The 23,763-nt window shown below is 43.0% G+C and overlaps 1 protein-coding gene across 1 annotated transcript in view; it reads right to left on the bottom strand.

The window, feature by feature from the left end:
- The window catches only part of ARHGEF25 (Rho guanine nucleotide exchange factor 25), a 548,945-nt gene that overhangs the window by 407,356 nt on the left and 117,826 nt on the right, over positions 1-23,763 (bottom strand). The window contains exon 2 of the mRNA XM_082245582.1: positions 7,716-7,953. Within this exon, the coding sequence (XP_082101708.1) occupies positions 7,716-7,953 (238 nt within the window). The remainder of the gene's footprint in view (positions 1-7,715; positions 7,954-23,763) is intronic.

The raw sequence follows: 23,763 nt of genomic DNA, 5'->3' as shown, positions 1-23,763 counted from the left end.
CATTAAAGATCACACTGACCATAAATGGAACACAAACTGCTATTTAAATTAATGTTTAGATTTACATGTAAAAAAGATCAGCTTGATCTAAATGATGTTACCATTATATGTAATTGTTTTAACTCATTTATATAATGTACTGTATATGTACATGGGGGCAGCCACATTTGCTAATTACATGCAGGCTCTTCTTCCTACTTTGCAACACTATCGCTTTGCTTTACTTTGCTGCTCCTTCTGTCAATGCTAATCTCAGAGTCATCTGCCTTATCAAAAAAAATAAAATACCCTTTCTTTGTGGCTGATATCTTATCTCAGTTGTTAAGCTGGGTACACACAGGCTAAAAATCCAATGAAAATGATTGGTTGAGCAGGAATCGTCCGACTTTCAGCCCACGTATACTGTCTGTCTGTCCTACAGAAGCAGGTCTTAGGACAAGCTTCTGTTGAATGGGCATGCTGGAAAACCAACTTCCAACAAGCATCCGATGCCCCACATCAGAACACATCAAACTATAGATCGACCGATTATCGGCAAAGCCGATACATCGAGGGCGGATCTGCACTTTGTACCGGAGTGATGCCTGCAGCTAGAGGCATCACCCCGGTACCGGCGTCCATAGCCGACGGTCGGCTGTTTTGTAATGACAACCGATGCGGCTGAGAAGCTGCTCAGCTGTCATTACAAGAAGTGGGAGGGGACATCCCCCACCCCCCCCTCCCGCCAGCTTCCACAGCTCGCCCCGGTTTCCCATCCCACTGGGAGACCCGGGCGAGCAGCCTGCAGGGCCGCCGAAGACCCGATCAAAGCCGCGTCTCCATGCAAAAACCTGGAAGTGATGTCATGACATCACTTCCGGGTACTGGCGCCAGATTAAAAAAAATGACAGCATTCAAAACTGCCAAACTTGGTGTTTTGAATGCTTTTAAGTACAGAGGAGGCGTTTGGGGTCTTTTAGACCCCCAGATCCCTCCACAAGAGTACCTGTCAAATAAAAAATTTTTTTTTAAATGTACGAAAATATCGGCCGATACCGATACGCGATGACCAAAATATCGGTATCGGTATCAGCAATGAAAAAACGATATTGGGCGATCCCTACATTAAACGTATTTTGGCAGGAGGGGGGTCGGTCAGTCCCCCTGTCAGAACACAAAGGAACAGTGGGGGAGATAGCTACACTTTCATCACTTGTGTTAGTACAGAAATCTGTCAGTTCTTTTTGGTTCAGCTGGGTTAAACAAAAAAAAACTTCTAGTGTGTACCCATTCTCAAGCCCTGTACACACGATCAGAAAATACCACTTTTGAAGCAATCGTTCGATAATCTGATCGTTAGTACACTGCGTTCGAGAACTGATCAGGATAATTCATGCAGAATGTCAGATGGGACAAGCACAAAGGTTTTTCTCGTACGATACTAGATCATACGATTTTTGGTTAAATAGTACATTTGTCATCCAAAAATACAATACAAGTGCATGACATTACTTCCGAATTTTTATTGTGTCGTAAAATAATTTTGGAACTTTAGTAACCTCTTTTTTTTCCAAGATGAGGCTAGCATGCAAAAAAAAAAAACAAAAAACAGACGAGCATGTGTCCGATAATCTCATCGTGTGTACCAGGCATTAGGAAAGAGAAAGAGTAATTAAGTCCACCCTCTAGTGGCTAATCTAAAATTCTCTATATTTAAACTATACTATACTATACTATACTATACTAATATAGCAAAAAAGCATGAGAGAGCAAGCTTGGAAAAATTCTATAGTCCTACAAAATTACTTTAACCACTTCTGGACCAGAAGATTTCCCCCCTTAATGACCAGGCCATTTTTTGTGATTCAGCACTGCATTATTTTAACGGACAATTGCGCGGTCGTGCGGCGCCGTACCCAAATTAAATTGATGTCCTTTTTTCCCCACGAATAGAGCTTTCTTTTGATGGTATTTGATTACCTGTGCGATTTTTTTATTTTTTGCACTATAAACAAAAAATTTGTGACAATTCTGAAAAAAAAAATATTTTTCACTTTCTGCTATATAACATTCCCCCCCCCCCCCCCAAAAAAAAATAAAATAAAAATCTAATTTTTTCATTATTTTAGGCCAATTTGTATTCTGCTACATATTTTTGGTAAAAAAATCCCAGTAAGCGTGTTTTTAATTGGTTTGCGCAAGTTATTGTGTCTACAAACTAGGGGAAAGATCTAAGTAATTTTTATTTATTTTTATTTTTTTTACTAGTAATGGCAGTGATCAGCGTTTTTTTTAGCAGGGCTGTGACATTGCGGCGGACAGATCGGACCCCTAACTGACATTTTTTACACTTTTGGGGGGACCAGTGACATTACTACAGTAATCAGGGCTAAAAATATGCACTGTCACTGTAATAATGACAGGGCAGCGGTTAAGCCAGGGGTGATCAAAGGGTTAAATGTGTCCCTAGGGGGTGTTTCCTAACTGTGGGGGTGGGCTTGAGGAATAAACACAGAGATCTGTGTTTCTAAATAGGAGGAACACAGAAGCTCTTCATTGATTCCTGAGAGAACAATGGTCTCCTGACCTCCTCATGGGGAGCGATCGCAGGTGCCGGCGGTAATCTCGGCCGCCAGCCCCGTGGATCGTCTTCCCTGCTGGTGAATGGGCGCGTGCGTACCCCCAGGATCGCTACCATAAACCGCCATACAGGTACGGCGATTCGCGGGAACCTGCCGACCTGCCGCCGTATACAGGCGGAGGCTAGTTGGCAAGTGGTTAAGGTAAATAGTGTAATAGTAACTCAAAATATATGGTCCCTAAAAATATATATGTTCCCTAAAAATATACCATTCTTCTACCCTATACATAGGGTATCAGAGGGTTAAGATATCAGAAGGGTAAGCTACTTTACAGCCTCATAATTAAAGTCCCAATACTAACACGTTTCATGGTAGGCCTCCATTCTCATTGGTCAAGGGGTAAAATGTATTTTCACCCATATACAAATATATTACACATATTTGTAAAAAATTACAATACAGCTTGAGCACCACCATAGACGTTATAACAGATCCCCAATACTTGGACCAAGTATTTCTGTCTTAGGTCCCCAGAATCTCAAGTGATGCAGTCCTGGCCCCTCAATTCCCCCCAAACATCAGCCTCCAGCTTGATGAAGGTTAAAACAAATGACACTTTATTCACCAACTCAACTTCCAATATATTTTCACTTTTAGGAGCTTGATTATTACATCATGCAAATGTATTGGATACAGAACATAATTAACATACCTGGCCATCTGGACAGACACAGGTGAATGAGACTGCAACATTACCATAATAAATTCAACAAACCACAAACCCAAAACATAGCCGAATACACATCCCTAGAAGTGTGAACACACTTAACCTCTAAACAGATAAAAGCAGGAGACATAGGCTCTCAGATAGCCCGTCTCCATATACAACACACCTTAGTAGAACTGTCAATACACATCCCCCCAGTATACCAAAGCTGAGTCTTATGTCATTAGCATCTGTTTAGTCTCTCATGGTGTGAAGTCCTTTGCAGCTTAGGTCCAAAGTCTGTGTCGCTTGGGGTGACAGGGACTTGAATTCAAAGTAACAGTACTCCAAGGGTCCCCCCCCGCATTCACCCCCAACCAGAGCCGCGCTCCCCTACAAGCCAGGGCCATAGTCTGTGGGCAGGAGGCTGGCCTCCACACTCCTCCAGTAGCCCGTGGCGAACGATCCATCAAATGGGCGTTCGTCACAGGCGTGCACATAGGTGGTGCCAGGTGTGCCTGGGCACACTCTAATCACCCTATGCAGTGCAGATTCCCCCTACAGTTCTGGCTCCCCCCTGTAGCACTGCCAGCGTCCTTCCTCTTCTGTCCCACCGGCTGCTGCTTCGGACACACACGGGGATGTGGGGGAAGGGTCCTGTAAATATGTAATTTACTGGCCCCTTACCTTTCTGAATGAACACAGTGAGTGATCAGTACCATGTGTTTGAGCGTTGGAGTGCACACCCTAATGCAATAGGCTGCGCACACCTATGAGCACCACAGGTCCAATATAGATGGAATAAAATTATCTTATTTATTAAAATGTAACACATTTCGACAGTGAATACAGTACAAAATGCATGAAACCAAAATCAATGTCTGTATATTGATACCTAAGCAAGAATTGTCACCACAACAACTGTGTAATTTTACCATTTCTTTAAAACCCAGGGGATAGTCCAGGTTAGACATTATTGTGGTGGCTTTAAAATCCTCATTGAACTATAATTGCATCTAATTACATGTTATGAGCCAAAAGTGAAACATCCTTTAAACAGGAACAAGTGCAATCTTTTATTTTCCATTTTGTAGTACAGAATAACACTGGTTGTGTTGTCACACCCTTGCTGCACCCACATACCATACAAAGTGTACAAGGTTGAATTCACAGCTTTAAAGAGGTTATAAACTCAGTTAATTTTTTTTTTTTTTTTACAAGCTGAAAGAGAAACACATAAAGAGCTAGTATGCATCGCATACTAGCTCATTATGAAATACTTACCTCAGAACAAGCCCCCCACCGTGCCGTCCGCTCCCGTCTTCCGGGATCGTGGCATCCGGCCATCTGATTGGCCGGAGCCGCGGTGACGTCACTCCCGCGCACACGCGCAGGAGCCGACAGTCACGGCACGGGTCTCTGAAGGAACGGCACCAGCGGTTCCTTCAGAGTGCATGCGCCAGTGACGTCACTGGCTGCATGTAAGGTAAATATCTCCTAAACGGTACATGTTTAGGAGATATTTACAGTACCTATAGATAAGCCTTATCATAGGCTTACCTATAGGGAAAAGTGTCAGAGGAGGGTTTACTTCCTCTTTAATAAAGTAAATCATTTCTGGAAATGATGCATGCTAAAATAGTAATCCCTCTACATCTTTTCTGGATTTTTTTGAAGGATTTGAGAATCTGTGTTAATATTAACTTTTATTGACTTAATATTGATAGGCACCTAATCATGCGAAAAATATTTGTACGTGATTGGGTGAACGAGAATCTGCTTTTCACACGGATCATTGAAGTGAATATTCACAACATTTTCTAAGTGAAAATTCACAAATCCTTTAGTAAATCAGCCTGACCATGAGGCAAGGTAATTGCAGCCCTGTAAGGGTTACGTATTTTTAACCTGAAAAAATGTTGAAAAGAAGAGGGGCCCTTTCAGCACTTAATAGATCATGTATCACTTTTTGAATATGTATATTTTTAATTTCTAATAGTTTTTATTAAGGTTTTACAAAGAGCAAACAAAGTGAACAACAGTGCAATGTGCGCTCATAAGGCTTTGTCATATTTCACAAAGATAGTTCAACAACCTCGAAAATGTAAATCAAGGCACAACTGACACAGATATAGCCGGTGTAATAAATGCGACAGAAACAGAATAATGCTAGGAATGGCAGCTCAAGTCAGGGTCAGATCAGAACCCCGAGTCGGCCGCCAGGTTGGCCAGGGGCCCGAGCCCCCCCCCCCGGCGCCCCTCAAGGGAACATGCTGCGCCCCAGGAGGGGAGGTGGTCCCCGACCCCCGGCCTTGGCCCGTATATTTTTATTTAATTTAATTAAAATCATGCACATCACAATACCATTCAGACGGAAACTGATGGGAAGATATGCAATAGTCTTAGGAGATGACATGACTTCTCCTGAGGAAGTGGTCCATTGGTCTAAGGATGGCCATACATGGATCAGTTTTTTTTTTTTTTTAACGAACCTCCCCATCCGTTAGGTTGATCATTAGGTCGACTTCTCCAGGACGGGAACGGAGTGGATTGAAATTCAGCCAAACCTTGCTTAACCAGCTGAATTTCGATCCATCTATGGCTAGCTTAGGAAAAGCATAAAGGGTTGTATATCTTCCCAGCAGTTACCCCCTGAATTATATTGTCATAACCCGACTGATAAAATTAAATCGGTGACACATATATTGGATGGGTAGATTTGGGGGTAGTATAACTAGCACTGTATTATATAAATAGCATGTGTATGTTTTATACAAGAAAAGTGGGGTCATTTATGATTACCACACGGTTTTATCGAGACAAATTTAAAAATTATATATTTTAAATGTGATTTATAATCTGTTGACTCATGCCCCTTTTTGGTTCGATTTTTCACTTTCTCTCTCTCATTCTATAAATATATATGTATTGGGATGTTGGTACCTAATTATGTTCTTTAAGAAATATATCCATGCAAAATGGGTCTTCATTGTTCTTTATGTTGTTATTATTTTCAAATTTGATTGTCTCCTCAGCAGTCTCTGTCTCCTATAGTACCTTAGCAGTCTCTGATTGTCTTCTAAAGTACCTCAGCAGTCTTTGATTGTCTCCTATAGTACATCCGCAGTCTCTGATTATCTCCTATAGTACCTCAGCAGTCTCTGATTGTCTCCTATAGTACATCCGCAGTCTCTAAATATCTCCTATAGTACCTCAGCAGTCTCTGATTGTCTCCTATAGTACCTCAGCAGTCTCCGATTGTCTCCTATAGTACATCCGCAGTCTCTGATTGTCTCCTATAGTACCTCAGCAGTCTCTGTCTCCTATAGTACCTTAGCAGTCTCTGATTGTCTTCTAAAGTACCTCAGCAGTCTCCGATTGTCTCCTATAGTACATCCGCAGTCTCTGATTGTCTCCTATAGTACCTCAGCAGTCTCTGTCTCCTATAGTACCTTAGCAGTCTCTGATTGTCTCCTATAGTACCTCAGCAGTCTCTGATTGTCTCCTATAGTACCTCAGCAGTCTCTGTCTCCTATAGTACCTTAGCAGTCTCTGATTGTCTTCTATAGTACCTCAGCAGTCTCTGATTGTCTCCTATAGTACATCCGCAGTCTCTGATTGTCTCCTATAGTACCTCAGCAGTCTCTGATTGTCTCCTATAGTACCTCAGCAGTCTCTGATTGTCTCCTACAGTACCTTAGCAGTCTCTGATTGTCTCCTATAGTACCTCAGCAGTCTCTGATTGTCTCCTATAGTACCTTAGCAGTCTCTGATTGTCTCCTATAGTACCTCAGCAGTCTCTGATTGTCTCTTATAGTACATCCGCAGTCTCCGATTGTCTCCTATAGTACCTCAGCAGTCTCTGTCTCCTATAGTACCTCAGCAGTCTCTGATTGTCTCCTATAGTACATCCGGAGTCTCTGATTGTCTCTTATTGTACTTCCGCTGCCTCTGATTGTCTCCTGTAGTATGTCTCGCACTAAATAATATGCACAACCCTTTGGTGTGTCAGGGCTGTAGCTGAGACCTCCAAAAGCTCATCAGTTGACCATCACTGGTATTCAGTCTCAAAAACAAGCTTTACTGTTCAGTATGTCCACAAAATAATTGGAGTATTTGAGTCAGGTCAAGCCCTTTGTGGCATAAAGTAGACCTTTCACTACAAGAGCCTCTTTCACATGTGCTGCAGTTCCTTCTGCACCCCTATAAAGTGATCAGTGGATTGCTCTGCAGAGGCAGTTTGCAAGCATTCAGGAAAAGATACTGCATTTGGCTTGTGGCTGGGGTGACTGTAACTTCAATGGGTGAGTTTGATGGGCCGCCTGTGAAACTTGACATGTTTTGGGGGGGCCCAAGAAAATGTTCGCCCAGGGTCCAATCAATATTAAAGGCGGCCCTGAAGTCATATAATGAAAAAAAATTCATATTTAGAAAATGTAGTAGTTTACCTTCTTCTGATTCTGAGCAGTGGCGAAAATTTTCTGCAAACCAAGCTCGAAAATCTGAGAGACGTCGGGTCCTGCCAATTCCCGGGCATGTGTTTTCAGGAGGGGTGAGCTGGCTGGCTGTGTCTGACAGCTCCACACTGTGTTCTTCCTCCACATCTGTGCTTTCTGGCTCCTCCACATTCTCCTCATTACTGCTGTGTTCAGGTGCCGCAGAATCCTCTGAGCAGCCTTCTGAAATCTAAGTGGAGTGGAGAAAATGTAAACAGAAAATGTTACAATAGAGTAGCTGTAGAGATGCATCACTTTGAAATAAAACATTGTAGCAAATGAGTGCCACTTTTGGGCATGGGTTGTATTGTGACAATGTATGACAATGTAACCGGTGACCTGGAGGGGGAAAATTAGACAAGAAATTGCAGAGTAACAAAAAGTGTGCACTTTCCAGGCACAGTGGGGTTTATTTACTAAAGGCAAATAGACTGTGCACTTTGCAAAGTACAGTTGCACTCTGCCAGTGCAGTTACTTCAGAGCTTAGTAAATGAGCAGAAGCCAGGGCCATCTTACCGAATGGGCACGCTGGGCAGTTGCCCGGGGGCCCCACCTGCCCAACCACCCAGCCAAGCATTAGTCCCGATTCCCGTATGCACCTCGCCACCGAACTTAGCAGGTGGCAGCACCTGTTGGCCCTGCGCTGCTGTCAGGCCACGTGGGCCATTGAGGGGGAGCCCACAACTGCAGGAATGCCTGTCCGCCTTCACAGGAACAGGCACACACAGGACAGTCGAGTCTGACTCCCGTCCTTGTGTGTGTTCACCGGACCCAGCCCCCGAAATTGGAAGCTGTCATTAGCCTGGCACTGCTGTACCAAAAAATATCGCCTTATAGATAATTTGCATTTTTATTCTCGCGGGTGATTGTGTAGGCAGGGCCCTTTAACCACTTTAGAACCGCTCACAGTAATACTACTGCGGCAGAGTGGCTTGTTATCGTCCTGCGACGTAGTATTAACGTCGTTAGACACTCCCCCTTCTGGGCGGCGCTTGCGCGCCGCCGGAGGCTCGCTCCCGCTGTTTTCATTCACAGCGGGAGTCGGGCCAGGGGAGGAGCAGCGGCGATCGCCGCTGCTCTTACCCGATCGTCGGGGATCGAGTCTGGAGATCCGCCCGCTGTGTGTAAACACAGCGGGCGGATCTCCATAGTGACAGGGAGTGACAGATCGGACTGTTCAGCATAGCTGGACATCCGATCTGTCCATGACTCACACAGTCACCTCCCCCCCTACACGTCAGTAAGCACCAGGCATACATTAACCCCTCCCTCTCCAATAAAATTAACCCCTTCCCTGCCAGTGTCATTTTTACAGTAACAGTGCATATATATAGCACTGATTACTGCAGTAATGTCACTGGTACCCCCAAAAGTGTCAAAAATGTCAGTCAAGGGTCCGATCTGTCCGCCGCAATGTCGCAGTCCCGCAAAAAAAATCGCAGATCGCCGCCATTACGCGTTAAAAAAAAAACACCAAAAATGACAGAAATCTTTCCCTTTGTTAGTAAACGCAATAACTTTTGCGCAAACCAATCAAAATACGCTTATTGCGATTTTTTTTACCAAACATATGTAGCATAAAACAAATTGGCCAAAAATTTTTAAAAAAATTGGTTTTTACATCTTTTTTGGGGGGAATTTCATATAAAAAAATGTTAAAAATATTGTTATTTTTTCAAAATAAACGCTCTTTTTTTGTTTATAGCGCAAAAAGTAAAAATCGCACAGGTGATCAAATACCACCAAAAGAAAGCTCTGTTTGTGGGAAAAAAAAGGACGTAAATTTCATTTGGGTACGGCGTCGCACGACCGCGCAATTGTCAGTTGAAGTCGCACAGCGCCGAATCGCAAAAAGTGGCCTGGACGGAAGACAGCAAAATCCTCCGGTGGTAAAGTGGTTAATGCTCTTAAAGCGGAGTTCCGGGCACAGAAATAATTTTTCAATAAACATACCCCCGGGACAGTCAGGGCTAGCACATTCCATAATGGCTAGCCTCTGATCTGTCCCGGTTCGCACTTACCTTTTAGAAGAAATACTCACTTATAAAATTTCTTCCACAGCGTTTCCATCTCTCTTGTGGGCAGCTGAAGCCGGCGCGGTCCTCTTCGGCGTCTTCTTCCGCGTCTTCTCCCAGAATGCGCCTGCACAGGCCCCTCTCGTCACTTCCGGTGTGGCCCGGAAGTGACGAGCGGGGCCGGTGCCGTCGCATTGATTCCTGGGAGCAATGACGTTCAGCTCCCAGGAATCAGTGCAAGCCCGGAAGAGATGACTGAGCCTCGGCACAGAGGGAGGAAGTGAAGACTAGGTGAGTATCTTCGATCTTCAATTACAAGGTGAGTAAATAAAAAAAAAAAACCTAACTATCCAATTCCTTTTCAGGTGAAGGTGTAGAAGCGGACGGGCACAAAAAAAAAAATATCGATTTTCTGCCCGGAACTCCGCTTTAAGATGGCACTGGCAGAAGCTCTGCTGACTTTTATCACCCAATCATGTGCAAGCAAAAATGCTGTTTTTTTTTTTGTTTTTTTCTTGCATGTGATTGGCTACTCATTGCAAAGTGCAGCTTCACTACATTTACTAAGCTCTGGAACAACTGCACTTGCACTTTTTATCCTTAGTAAATAAACCCCAGTGTAACCAGAACAAATTGCACAATACATCCAGTAGACAACAACAACAACAGGGAGAGTTGTGTACAGCATAAGTTTACTTTTATAAATCCCTCCACCCCTTGAATGCAGCAGGGCCTGTAAAAATACTATCCTTAGAGGGGAGGTGCTGCAAAATACTAACATTTTAGCAATCTCTGCTAAGCAGTCCTGTGAGAAGTGAACTTGCTCTTTACATTTATTATTATTATTATTATACAGGATTTATATAGCGCTGACAGTTTACACATCGCTTTACAACTTGAGGGTAGGCAGTACAATACAATTACAGTAGGAATCAGAGGGCCCTGCTCATTAGAGCTTACAGTCTAGGACAGGGCTTCCCAAACTTTCTTGGGGCCACCTCTGAATACAGTTCTTTTTGCCACTTGCTTGTAATTGAATATTGTTGCTTTTTTTATTTATAGCGCAAAAAATAAAAAAATAAATCGCACAGGTGATCAAATACCACCAAAAGAAATCTCTATTTGTGGGAAAATAAGGACATCAATTTTATTTAGATACAGCATCGTACGACAATTGTCAGTTAAAGTAACGCAGTGCCGAATTGCAAAAAAATGGCCTGGTCATTAAGGGGGCAAATCCTTTCAGTCCAGAAATGGTTAAAACTGCAGGAGGACCAGTGTTTTTATTTGTAAATTACTTTACAACTGCTTTAGGCCTGGTTCACATGTATGCGGGTTGGCGGTTCACATGTATGCGGGTTGGCGGCCCACATTTGCACAGGCATAGCAGCCCATTGATTCGAATGGGCTGCTATGCCTGCGTTTTCCTGCTGAAAAAAGGTGCATGCAGAATTTAAAAAAATGCAGTGGCCGTGAAATCCATCCTGCTTTTGCACCATGCGTCTTACCTGCAGTTCCTGCACTGGCAAGCTTTCTGCCTTTTTATATACGTGGGCCCAGTATTTAGAAACACAGGTTGCGTGTGCAGGAACTGCAGGTAAGTCGTATGGTGCAAAAGCAGGATGGATTTCACGGCCACTGCAGTTTTTTAAATTCTGCATGCACCTTTTTTCAGCAGGAAAACAGAGGCATAGCAGCCCATTCGAATCAATGGGCTGACATGTCTGTGCAAATGTGGGCCGCCAACCCGCATACATACGCCATCAGGCAGCGTCTGGCGTACCTGGTGACAGGTCCTGGTGCTTAGCTCTGATCCGATGGCCTGCACTCTGTTAACGGCTCCACTCAGTCCAACTCCTACCCCGAGGTGCCGCCTCCCATACAGAACAGCATGCATGGCAAGGGGCGGGGTCAGAGCATCAGTGAAGCTCAAGGCCCCGCCTGCTTCTTCCTTGTAACACAGTATGCTGGGCAGCCCTGACCCCGCTCTCAGTAAAATCCGCCAGCGGCGACCCACTCAAACTTAGCTCACGACCCACCAGTGGGTTGCGACCCACAGTTTGGGAACTCCTGGTCAAAGAGATTGTTATATATCTCCTTTCTGGAAGCCGGTGTTTACTGTATACCCCACATCAAGCATCCCCCCACCTGTATGCATCTATTACCACGTACATCCTTGGTGTGTTGACGACATTTCTTCACTCCCAAAAGCAAATCACGTCTATGGGGATGCAGACCCTACCACTTTCCTTATTAGAACCCTGTAAGTGCAACAGCTGATTGATCATTTTAAAATCACTCCTGTTGACATTCATTTTGCACAGGGACATAGATAAACAAACACCTATTTCTTCAGTATAACAAAAGGTAGGAATCTGCAACAAAGTTTGCTAAAATCCTTGCAATGTACATTGATCACCCAGAGGGCAATGGTTTTGTCACAACAAAAGTGGAGTAAAGCTGGCCAAAAACTATACAGTTTTCATGTTAGATTTACCTTCAACAATGTAGTGCAAGGGCCTGTCTGACTGCATACAAATGGAAAGTGTTAATGGAAAGTGTTAAGGTTTGATTTTATATTATATGGTTTTGAAAGATCTTAAGGAATATTGTACAGGAAAATTGTATGATGTATGGACAGCCTTATTTTTTAAGCCATTCAGAATGTCTTTGTGGCTCCCCCTCCTCTTCTGTTTATCACTGTAGGCAAGTCCCACAGACATTTCCCACAGACCCCCACAGACATGAATCTCCCTAAAGCTGGATTTACATCTCTCTGTGTGCATTTTCATGCATTTTCATGTGCATCATTAACAATCATGTGTTTTTATGAACTGCCATTATAATTAATAGGCCCTCTAAAGCTTTGTACAGAACACTAGGGTTAGGTCCTGAACAGCAGGTACGTTTTCCCACTATCTGAGTTGTGGTTCCATTAGGGGGGATGATTTGAAGGTAATGGTAATTACTCAGGGGTTAATTAGTAATCGATAATTACTCAGGAGTTTTCAACCATTCAGGATGAGGGATTCTGGGGTAGTCCGGTTGGAGAGGAGTGGTTTTCATTACTCTCTGGATTGCTAAATCCTTATTAGGGACCTGGAATTTGAGAGGTTCAAAGAGTTTTGAATAGGAAGGGCATCCAAATCCTGATTACATGGACTTGAGTTAAAGCTTTACTAAACCCAGGAACCTGCATTCACGATATCTGGTCTCCCACAGTACACAGAACATAGAAATGCAATTATTTTAGTAAATATAAACTGCTATATACCCTTTATTATCAGCAGTATATAGCAGTCTTCTGACTTCTATCAGTGTCTGGTTAAAGTTTGTAGGAGGAGTGTTCATCCTGCACTGAGTTGTCCTATCAGGATGCAGGATCCCTGACCCTCTGTCTGGAAAGTGCTGATTGGCCCTGTGCTGATCACATGCACCCTCCCAAGGAAAAACAAAAACAAAACTCTAGTAATACACACCAAACGGAGCATGTGCAGCCTGACTCCAATAACTGTATTATCTGGACATGCTAGGGGGACAATGTAAGAAGAGGAGAATCTGTACATACAGGATCAAACAACCTTTTTACACAATGCAGAGTATTAACCCCTTAGGTTCCTCATGCTTTTCTGCATATACAGACTAATTTTACTGTTGTGGGTTTGGTAACACTTTATTAGGACATTTGTGTGAGTAGGATGGACTGAGCTTAGGATGTGAAAACCTCCTACTTAGGAGCCCTGAAGCCAATGGAAAAATCCCAAAACCCCAGAGTGAGACTGGTATAGTGGTGGCGCGCCTTTAATTTGTTTTGCAATTTTGAACCTGAGTATGAACTATTATGTGTTTTCTGTTTCCTGAAGACAAGCGATGCTTCTGTTTTCCTATTTGTTTGGAATAAACAAGGCCTGATTGCTTTTGGCAACGCGCCTGGCTGATGATCACGAGCTCCACAGGTGACAGCAAATAAATACTGTAAAAAAAAAATTAAAAACAGCCAGTGCCTGTCAATGTTTCCCAAGGTTTAAACTAACACCAATTCAAACGTTAACCTGAATCATGTGATGATTAAAGTGGTCGTAAACCCACTTTTATGACTTTTAACTATAGATAAGTCTTTTAAGGGCTGTACACACTTGACGAAAATTGGACGAAATATCCTCCGATTTTTCTCTGTCTTCTCAGCGTTCATTACCGCTTTTAGTTGACAGTGCATAAATGTTCACGAAATTTCTCGTCCGATTTTTCTTTTTTTGGCACATTTGTTCCTAGACTTCCGGGTTGTCAGCAACTTCAGATCATGCGCGGTCTTTCGTATCCGATTTTTCACGGACGTACTGCATACACATTAAACGAAAATCGGTCGTCTGGGGACGGACGAAAATAATTTTGGTGTTTGTCCCGTTTTTGTTCTTTGAAAATGTCGGCATCGGCTGCTGAAAGTTGTGTACACACTAGGCGAAAATCGGATGATTTCACATTTTCGCCAGATTTTCTACTAGTGTGTACCCTGCTTAATAAGGCTTACCCATAGGTACTGTAATCATCTCCTAAACTTACACCATTTAGGAGATATTTACATTGCATGCAGTCCGATGATGTCATCAGCACAAGCACTCTGAAGAAACGGTCACCCGTGCCATTTCTTCAGAGCCCAGTGCCGTGACTGTAATACAGCCCGAGTCCACAGACCCGGAAGGAAGACGGGCAAACATGGATGCAACCGGCAGCGGAGACAATGCGGGTTTCGTTGCAGCTAAGTGTCACATAATGTACTAGTATGCGATGCATACTAGCACATTATGCATTTACTTTGCAAGGAAAGAAAAAAAGAAAAAAAAAGGAAGAGTTTATTTCCTCTTTAAGGCAGTGCTGGAAAATAATGACACTGGGCCCAAATTGGACATTGTCACTTAGGGGTGTACTCACTTTTGATGCCAGTGGTTTAGACATTAACCACTTGCCGACCGACCGCAGTAATATTACTGTGGCAGGGCGGCTCGGCTGCGTCCAGTCATGTAGTACTACGTGACTGGAGTGTGTGTGGTTTCGGCGGCGTGTTTAGACATAGCGGGAGGTGGGCTGCAGGAGGATCGGCGGTGATTGCCGCTGCCCTCCCATGATCGTCTGAGAAACTGAGAGAAGACCCGCCTGCTTATGTAAACCAAGCAGGCGGATCTTCTGTCAGACAGGCAGGGAAAGATCAGCAGTTTCAGCTGCAATCTCTCTGTGCCTGTCACAGAACCCCCCCTCCATACACACACACACACAGTCAGTAAGCATATTCGGCATACATTTGACCCCTTTGATCACCCCCAGTGTTAACCCCTTCCCTGCCAGTGTCATTTATACAGTAACAGTGCATATTATTTAGCACTGATTACTGTATTAGTGTCACTGGTCCCCAAAAATGTCAGTTAGGGGTCCGATCTGTCTGCTGCAATGTCGCAGTCCTGTTAATAATCAGTTAAAATACGCTTTTGGGATTTTTTTTTACCAAAAATATGTAGCAGAATACAAATTGGCCAAAACTGATAAAAAATGTAATTTTTACATTTTTTTTTATTGGGAATGTTTTTTAGCAGAAAGTAAAAAATATGGCATTTTTTTCACAATTGTCGCTATTTTTTTTGTTTATAGCGCAAAATCTAAAAACAGCAGAGGTGATACCACCAAAAGAAAGCTCTATTTGTGGGAAAAAAGGACATCAATTTTATTTGGGTACAGCATCGCAGGACCGCAAAATTTTCCATTAAAGTAACGCAGTGCCGAATCGCAAAAAATGGCCTGGTCATTAAGGGGCATGAACCTCCTGCACCTTCTGTTGAATATCTTCTGTCAGCCATTGCTTTGCCTTGGCCAATACATCATCAGAAGAGAAAGGATGGTTCTTTTATCGAGCATCCAAAAGACATGCAAGCACAACAGTTTTATTCTCCTCATGCTTCTCAAACCTTTTGGCGAGGCTGTCCCTCATGGCCTGCCTGCATGCTTTGATGCCACGTGTGTTGGGTCCTTCATTCTGTTGAAGAAGCATCTTCAGGACTCTTACACATGGGATCACAGAGGAAACAGATAAGTCATAATGACTCACCTCCAGTGTCACTTCCTAAACGGGTACGAGCGTCTCTATAATGTTGGCTACTATGGCCCACTGATCTGCAGTAGGGCAAGAATGTCCTTCAAGTCCATATTCACCAGAATATATAGTGAGAGCTCGCTTCTGCTCCAGTAACATGTGTAGCGTTGAGTTCCATCGTGTTGGAACAGCCTTGTTTTTAGGTAGGCCAAGGTCTTCCTGAATGCACCTCAGTCGCTGCTTGGCAAGAACAGAGTGGTGGAAAAAGCCTGCACACTTCTTCAGCATGGTAATAATTTCCAGCAAAGCTTTCTGATGTGACAGACCATCATTTACCACCAGTTGGAGTGTGTGTGCCATGCAACTGAGGTCTGATACTTAAGCAAGTCTCATACCTTTAACCATGTTCGCTCCACTGTCTCGCAGCACAAGCATCGCTTGGTCTTTGCTGATTCCCCATTCTTCTAGCATGCCTAGAAACATTTCTTTAATGTACTCCACAGTGTGGGATCCTTGCATCACTTTTGTATTCAACACCAAATGCCTTCTTGTCCATCCGCAGTCAATGTAGTGGCATGTAAGACTCATTAGTGATTCTGTTTGTCCTGACCAGCAGTCCGTTGTGAATGAAAGTGAGTTGCCAGCATTCTCTGGTTGCAGCATAGTCTTAACTTTGTCAACAACCTTTCAGTTCAATAAAACTTGTCACTCTTCAGTGTGTATCTTGGCTCAACTATGGACATCAACCGCTTAAATCCAGAGTCAGACACTATTGTAACTGGCTGGTTATCAGTGACCATCATCTCTGTGATTGCTCTGTCCAGCAGTTGTGATCTTCCATCTGATTTTTGCCACCTGTTTTTTTTCTGAAACATATCTGTTATTGTTGCCTCGGATAGGGATGATTCACCTTGTGATTCATTTTGTTTTTTTCTGTGCTGCATTATACAATTCAAGATGATAAACTCTTAGATGGGCCCAAAGATTAGACGTATTTTTGGTTTTTGCAGTTATTTTATTTCAGGTACTTATATAGCGCTGTCAATTTACGCAGCGCTTTACATATACATTGCTCATTCACATCAGTCCCTGCCCTCAAGGAGCTTACAATCTAAGGTCTCTAACTCCCATTCATACATACATAGTAGGGCCAATTTTTTTTATACAGGATCCAATTAACCTACCAGCATGTCTTTGGAGTGTGGGAGGAAACCGGAGTACCCGGAGGAAACCCACGCAGGCACAGGGAGAACATGCAAACTCCAAGCAGGTAGTGTCGTGGTTGGGATTCGAACCAGTGACCCTCTTGCTGCTAGGTGAATTGATCCCATGCTCACATTGTTTTTCCATGTGTTGCACAGTGCTACTGATTTTCCTGCGATGGAGAAGAGAAATACTTCCAGACCACACTTTTAATTTTTCTATCTCCATCCATCTCCAAGAAAGAGTCAGACACTAATTTAGGCTTACACAAAATGGCTGGCTGGCACCCTGTGGTGGCTGGCTGAGACCCTGTTGTGGGTGGCTGTCTGGCTGGCTGGCAGGCACCGTGTGGTGGGTGGGTGGCTGGCTGGCACCCTGTGCTAGCTGGATGCACCCTGTGGTGGCTGGCAGGCACCCTGTTGTGGGTGGCTGTCTGTCTGGCTGGCTGGTAGGCACCGTGTGGTGGGTGGCTGGCTGCCTGGCACCCTGTGGTGGCTGGCACCCTGTGGTGGCTGGCTGGCACCCTAATGTGGCTGTCTGGCTGGCTGGCAGGCACTGTGTGGTGGGTGTCTGGCTGGCACCCTGTGGTGGGTGGCTGGCTGGCACCCTGTGGTGGCTGGCTTCCTTGCACCCTGTGGTGGCTGGCTGGCACCCTGTGGTGGCTGGCACCCTGTTGTGGGTGGCTGTCTGGCTGGCTGGCAGGGACCATGTGGTGGGTTGGTGGCTGGATGGCACCCTGTGGTGGGTGGCTGGCTGGCACTCTGTGGTGGCTGGCTGGCTGCCTGGCACCCTGTGGTGGCTGGCACCCTGTTGTGGGTGGCTGTCTGGCTGGCAGGCACCGTGTGGTGGGTGGGTGGCTGGCTGGCACCGGGCAGCTGTGGGTGGTGGGTGGGTGGTGTCAGAGAGAGTGCTTTTTGTTGGTCACTGTTATCAATTATTACAGAAGAGAATACAGAACGTGTGTCAGACTGTTGGTCACTGCACTCAGTAGATGTAGAAGAACTCCCGACTCTCCCGACCGACCGCCTGTGCCGCATGCAGACTCCAGTGTGGCAGCGGCGGGTAAAAGACACTGTAAGGACTAAGGAGGCAGAGGGAGGCGGCCTAAGAGCTGTCCAGTGCGCGAAGGCACGTGGCGCAACATACGCAATGACGTCACGAAAATATCGGCAATATCGGCAAATCAACAGGTCGATTCCGATATATCAGGGAAAGTGCATATTGGCCACTGATATATCAGTGTCGCCGATAATCAGTCGATCTCTAATTAACATCTAGGGGCAATCAAGGGCTACTAGCCTGGCTGTTTTCTCTCCCTGCTTTTCAGGTAGAAGAAACAGCCAGATTGGTGTTCACTGTAAACACTGTTTGTAAACACAGAACTCCGTGTGTGATTGGACCCAGCCGATCAGCAGGTTTCAGCTGAAATCATTGGCTGAAACCTGCAACCAAACTCGTGATGTGTCCAATGACAGCAGCCTGCCTGTGTTTTCAGTAAATCTACTGTGGGCGGGTGGCAAGTGGTTAAACATCTAAAAAAACACAAAGAACAAGGAATAGTAGTATTGCAGTATCATAATCCTGTTCTTAGCCAACATTTCTTTTGCCTGACATAACCCTAAACTTCACTATTCAACCGCGTAAACAATCACTTCCTTTCCTTTTTTGTATGTACTTATTTTTATTATTTGTTTCTAAAATGTTTCTAGTGCAGAGCAGACATTTCAAACAGTGCTTTACAATGTGCTTAGGACTGTTTGCATGAGTTTAAACATACCTGATTATAATTGTGAACAAATCAAGCCCATTGTTTCATTAGAAGCACAGTATTAAAGTAAAGCTGTCTTATTTTGGACATATAATGAAAAAAAAAAAAAAAAAACTCGACCCAACTAAAAAGCCAATTATGCTTGGAAAAATTGAAAGGGAAAAGAAGGTGACCAGCAATAAGGTAGATTGATGAATACAGTCACTGATATTATGAACATGTCATTGCAAAATAGAAGACAAATTATTCTGGAGAAACATTATCCATGTAGATGACACCTAATGATATTAATAACTGAATGTGTAATCTCACCAGGATGATGATGGAAACCCAGACAGTTCTTTCAGACACTTCCATCAATTAGTCTATTTTTATAGAAAAAAAATAGATTATAGATAAGGGGACTCTAACAAAATGCCTAAAGTGGTGGTAAATACAGACGTTTATTTTTACCCTAATGCATTCTCTGCGTTAAGGTAAAAATGCATCCATGATCAGCCCCCTAAATACTTACCTGAGCCTGATCTCGATCCAGCACTATGCCCATCTGCAGCAACTCTCCCTTCTTTCTCTCTCCTCACAGGAGACCCAGCAGCAATGGGAGCCATTCACTCCTGCTGCTGTCAATCAGGAGGAAGCGGCGGGGGGGGGGGGGGGCTGGACCAAGCCATGCTGTGTGTGTCTGCAGACATACACAGCCCAGTTCAGGATTGAGCCAGCATGAATGCCCCCATAGCAAGTGGCTTGCTATGGGGGCACTCTGAAAGGGAGGGGGAGCGGAGAGCCCCAAGAAGGGGAGGTTTGGGGCTACTCTGTGCAAAACCATTGCAGGGAGCAGGTAAGTATAACAAGTTTGCAATCAAAAATGTAGATGCGAAGGAGGAAGGAAGTGATTGGCGCTGCTTGGTGGGGTGTTTTGGGAATGTATTTGTTGGTTACTATGCTTCTAGTGGGGTTTTATATGGAAGTCTGTATAATAAATTAATATTAGAATCTGTGTGTAATCCACTAAAATCTGATATCAAATGACAAACCTGTATAAAATCAGAACAGGTCTATGTGTAATTTCTAAACATAAAAACCCTATATAAATTACATCAGCAAATAATTCTCATACGTGCAAATTGTGCAAAAAGAGGTGCCAAAGTGAATACAAAAAGTGAGGTGATAAAAAATTAAATATTGATCAAATGTTGTCCAGTAATAAATATATAACCATAAAATGACAATTGGTAAGTATGCTCTAAAAAGTACCAATAAATATAAGTGAAAAAATTAATTAATTGCGCCAGACGGGCATACTTTTGAGTTTTATATATTGTGAGTACAAGTCTTTTATTATAATAAAGCTGTTTTAAGAAACAATTTTACACTATTGGAGGCTCCTTCCCTTTTCTTCTACATACCCGGGCACTGTACTGGATTTCTTATATACCTATTGAGCTGACATCTGTACTACCACTAAGGAGTGAAACCGAGGTCGTGGGAGATCCTGATTGCCAGTGTGTGGGAGCGATCCCCTAAAAATTGACCCGCTGTTTACCCCTGTAGGGGTAAGGGAATCTGGTAAGCGCAGGACCCCAGGCTCAGGGGAACACTTTTTCCTTCTGCCCACCCACCATACTTTGGGCATAGAGAAAACTTCAACCACCATATACGGACTTCACTTATCTAGGACTCTTTTTTGGATTTTTAAGTCACCGAGACTGCACATTTGTCTGGATCCATTTGTTTGATTATTTAAATGGACACTTTTTCTATATATTTTTATTATCTTTTTACTGCCAGTTTTGCACTGATATATATACCAAGGAATTTGTTCACTCTTGCACCTTTGCACCTATTTATTTATTGGCAGTCATATATTTATTATATACTCTTTTCACTTATATTTATTGGCACTTTTAAGAGCATACTTACCAATTGTCATTTTATGGTTATATATTTATTACTGGACAACATTTGATCAATATTTAATTTTTTATCACCTCACTTTTTGTATTCACTTTGGCACCTCTTTTTGCACAATTTGCACGTATGAGAATTATTTGCTGATGTAATTTATATAGGGTTTTTATGTTTAGAAATTACACATAGACCTGTTCTGATTTTATACAGGTTTGTCATTTGATATCAGATTTTAGTGGATTACACACAGATTCTAATATTAATTTATTATACAGACTTCCATATAAAACCCCACTAGAAGCATAGTAACCAACAAATATATTCCCAAAACACCCCACCAAGCAGCGCCAATCACTTCCTTCCTCCTTCATATCTATTCAAGTGCTCCCCTTCTTAGGGTTCGCATTTTTGAAGTGGGCAGCAGCCAGGTGCGGTGTTAATTTCTACATATATACCCCCCATCCTAAGCGCGGAATTACATAGACCTCTCCAAAAATGTAGATGCGCTGTCGCTTTAAATCACTCACTGCATGACAAACATGTGCTGTCCATTTAAGTTTTATCACACAACATATAATACATTTAGTGACACCATACAGTGATACATAGTACAGTGAATAGTCCACATTTGTAAATGAATTGACATTGTAAAAGAGTCTTATGAAAGGTGAACTACAAGTGCCAACAATCCTTGATGCAGTTCCAGTGCTCCATCACCACAGATAAAAATTACACCTGCATAACGGAGAGAGACCCCAAAGGTTAAGAGGTGAACAGTGTCTGGATGTGGGTTAAACCCTGACAGCAGCCCAGTAACTATACAGTAAGAATCACCAGACCCTGCACTCCACAGCTTCAAACACTGTAACAGTGGCTTCAGATGTTACATGCCCCAAGGCAATAGGCTAACCCAACAAATTCTGGTTCACCATAAAAAAGAATGGAGGAACTATAGTGCATTACCTTCTTAATTTAAGCTTTAGTAGACTCAATTGTACTCACAAGGCATCATAAATTTACAGCATAAATGAACAGCACACTACTCAACCCAGTGCACATGCACAATGACATCAGCACCAAAGCCTGAAACGCGTAGGGGCGGATCTGTAGGGCTGATGTAATCAGACAAGGACTGATGTGAATGTACAGTATATATACTGTGTATATATATATATATATATATATATATATATATATATATATATATATACTGTATATATATATACATATATATATATATATATATATATATATATATATATATATATATATATATATATATATATACTGTATATATTTTTATATATATATATATATATATATATATATACATATATACATACTCACCTGTCACTTTATTAAGTACACCTGTTCGATTGCTTGGTAACCCAAATTGCTAATCAGCCAATCACATGGTGGCAACTCAATACATTTAGGCATCTAGACGGATGAAGACGTCTTGCTGGAGTTCAAACCGAGAATCAGAGTGGGAAAGAAAGGAGATTTTAGTGACTTTGAATGTGGCATGGTTGTTGGTGGCAGACAAGCTTGTCTGGGTATTTCAAAAACTGCTGATCTACTGGAATTTTCACACCCAACCATCTTTAGGGTTTGCAGAGAAAGAGAAAAAATCCACTGAGCAGCAGTTTTGTGGACAAAAATGGCTTGTAGTGTTCAGACTGCAGAGGAGAATGGGCAGACTGGTTCAGACTGCAGAGGAGAATGGGCAGACTGGTTCAAGATGATAGAAAAGCAACAGTAACTCAAATAACCACTCGTTACAACCAAGGTAGGCAGAATATCATCTCTGAATGCACAACACATCAAACCTTAAAGCAGATGCGCTACAGCAGCAAAAGACTACACCAGGTGCCACTCCTGTCAGATAAGAACAGGAAACTGAGGCGCACAGGCTCGCCAAAATTGGACAATAAAAGATTGGAAAAAACGTTGCCTGGCCTGACAAGTCTTGGTTTCAGTTGCGACATTCAGGTAGTAGGGTCAGAATATGGCGTAAACAACATGAAAGCAAGGATCCATCCTGTCTTGTATCAAGGGGTCAGGCTGGTGGTGGTGTAATGGTATGGATAATAATTTCTTGGCACACTTTGGGCCCCTTAGTACAAATTGAGCATCGTTTAAACACGAGTATTGTTTAAACACAAATCTGCTGCAACTGCGTGATGCTATCATGTCAATATGGACCAAAATCTTGGAGGAATGTCTCCAACACCTTGTTGAATCTATGCCATGAAGAATTAAGGCAGTTCTGAAGGTAAAAGGGGATCCAACTAGGTACTAGCACCATGTACCTAATAAAGTGGCTGGTGAGCGTGTGTATATATATATATATATATATATATATATATATATATATATACTGTATATATATATATATATATATATATATATATATATATATATACATACACAGTATAAATACGCACATAGATCAGCCATAAGTTTATGCTCACAAACCTACTATTGAGTAGGTCCCCGTTTTGTTGCCAAAATAGCCCTGACCCATCGAGTCATGAACTCCACTAGACCTCTAAGGTATGCTGTGATATCTAGCACCAAGCCGTCTGTAGCGGATTCTTTAAGTCCTATACGTTGAAAGGTGGGGTCTCCATGGATCAGACTTGTTTTTCCAGCACATCCTACAGATATTGGATTTGATTAAGATCTGAAGGATTTGAAGGCCAAGCCAAACTCAAACTCGTTGTTGTGCTCCTCAAGCCATTGTAGAACTTTTTTTGCAGTGTGGCAGGGTGCATTATCCTGAGAGAGGAAATATTGTTTCCATAAAGAGGTGCACTTAGTCAGCAATAGTGTGTAGGTAGGTGGTAGGACTAAAATAACATCTACATGAATAGCAGGACCCAAGGTTTCCAAGGGAACACTGCTCAAAACATCACACTACCTCTGCTGGCTTACCTTCTTCTCATACTGCATCCTTGGTGCCATATCTTTCTTAGGTAAGTGATGCACACACACCTGGCTACCCACATGATGTAAAAGAGAAC

This window comes from Pelophylax lessonae, assembly GCF_965119305.1.
Source record: "Pelophylax lessonae genome assembly, chromosome: 2".
NCBI lineage: Eukaryota > Metazoa > Chordata > Amphibia > Anura > Ranidae > Pelophylax > Pelophylax lessonae.
The sequence above is the reverse complement of the archived record's forward strand: the minus strand, read 5'-3'. Positions and strand labels throughout refer to the sequence as shown.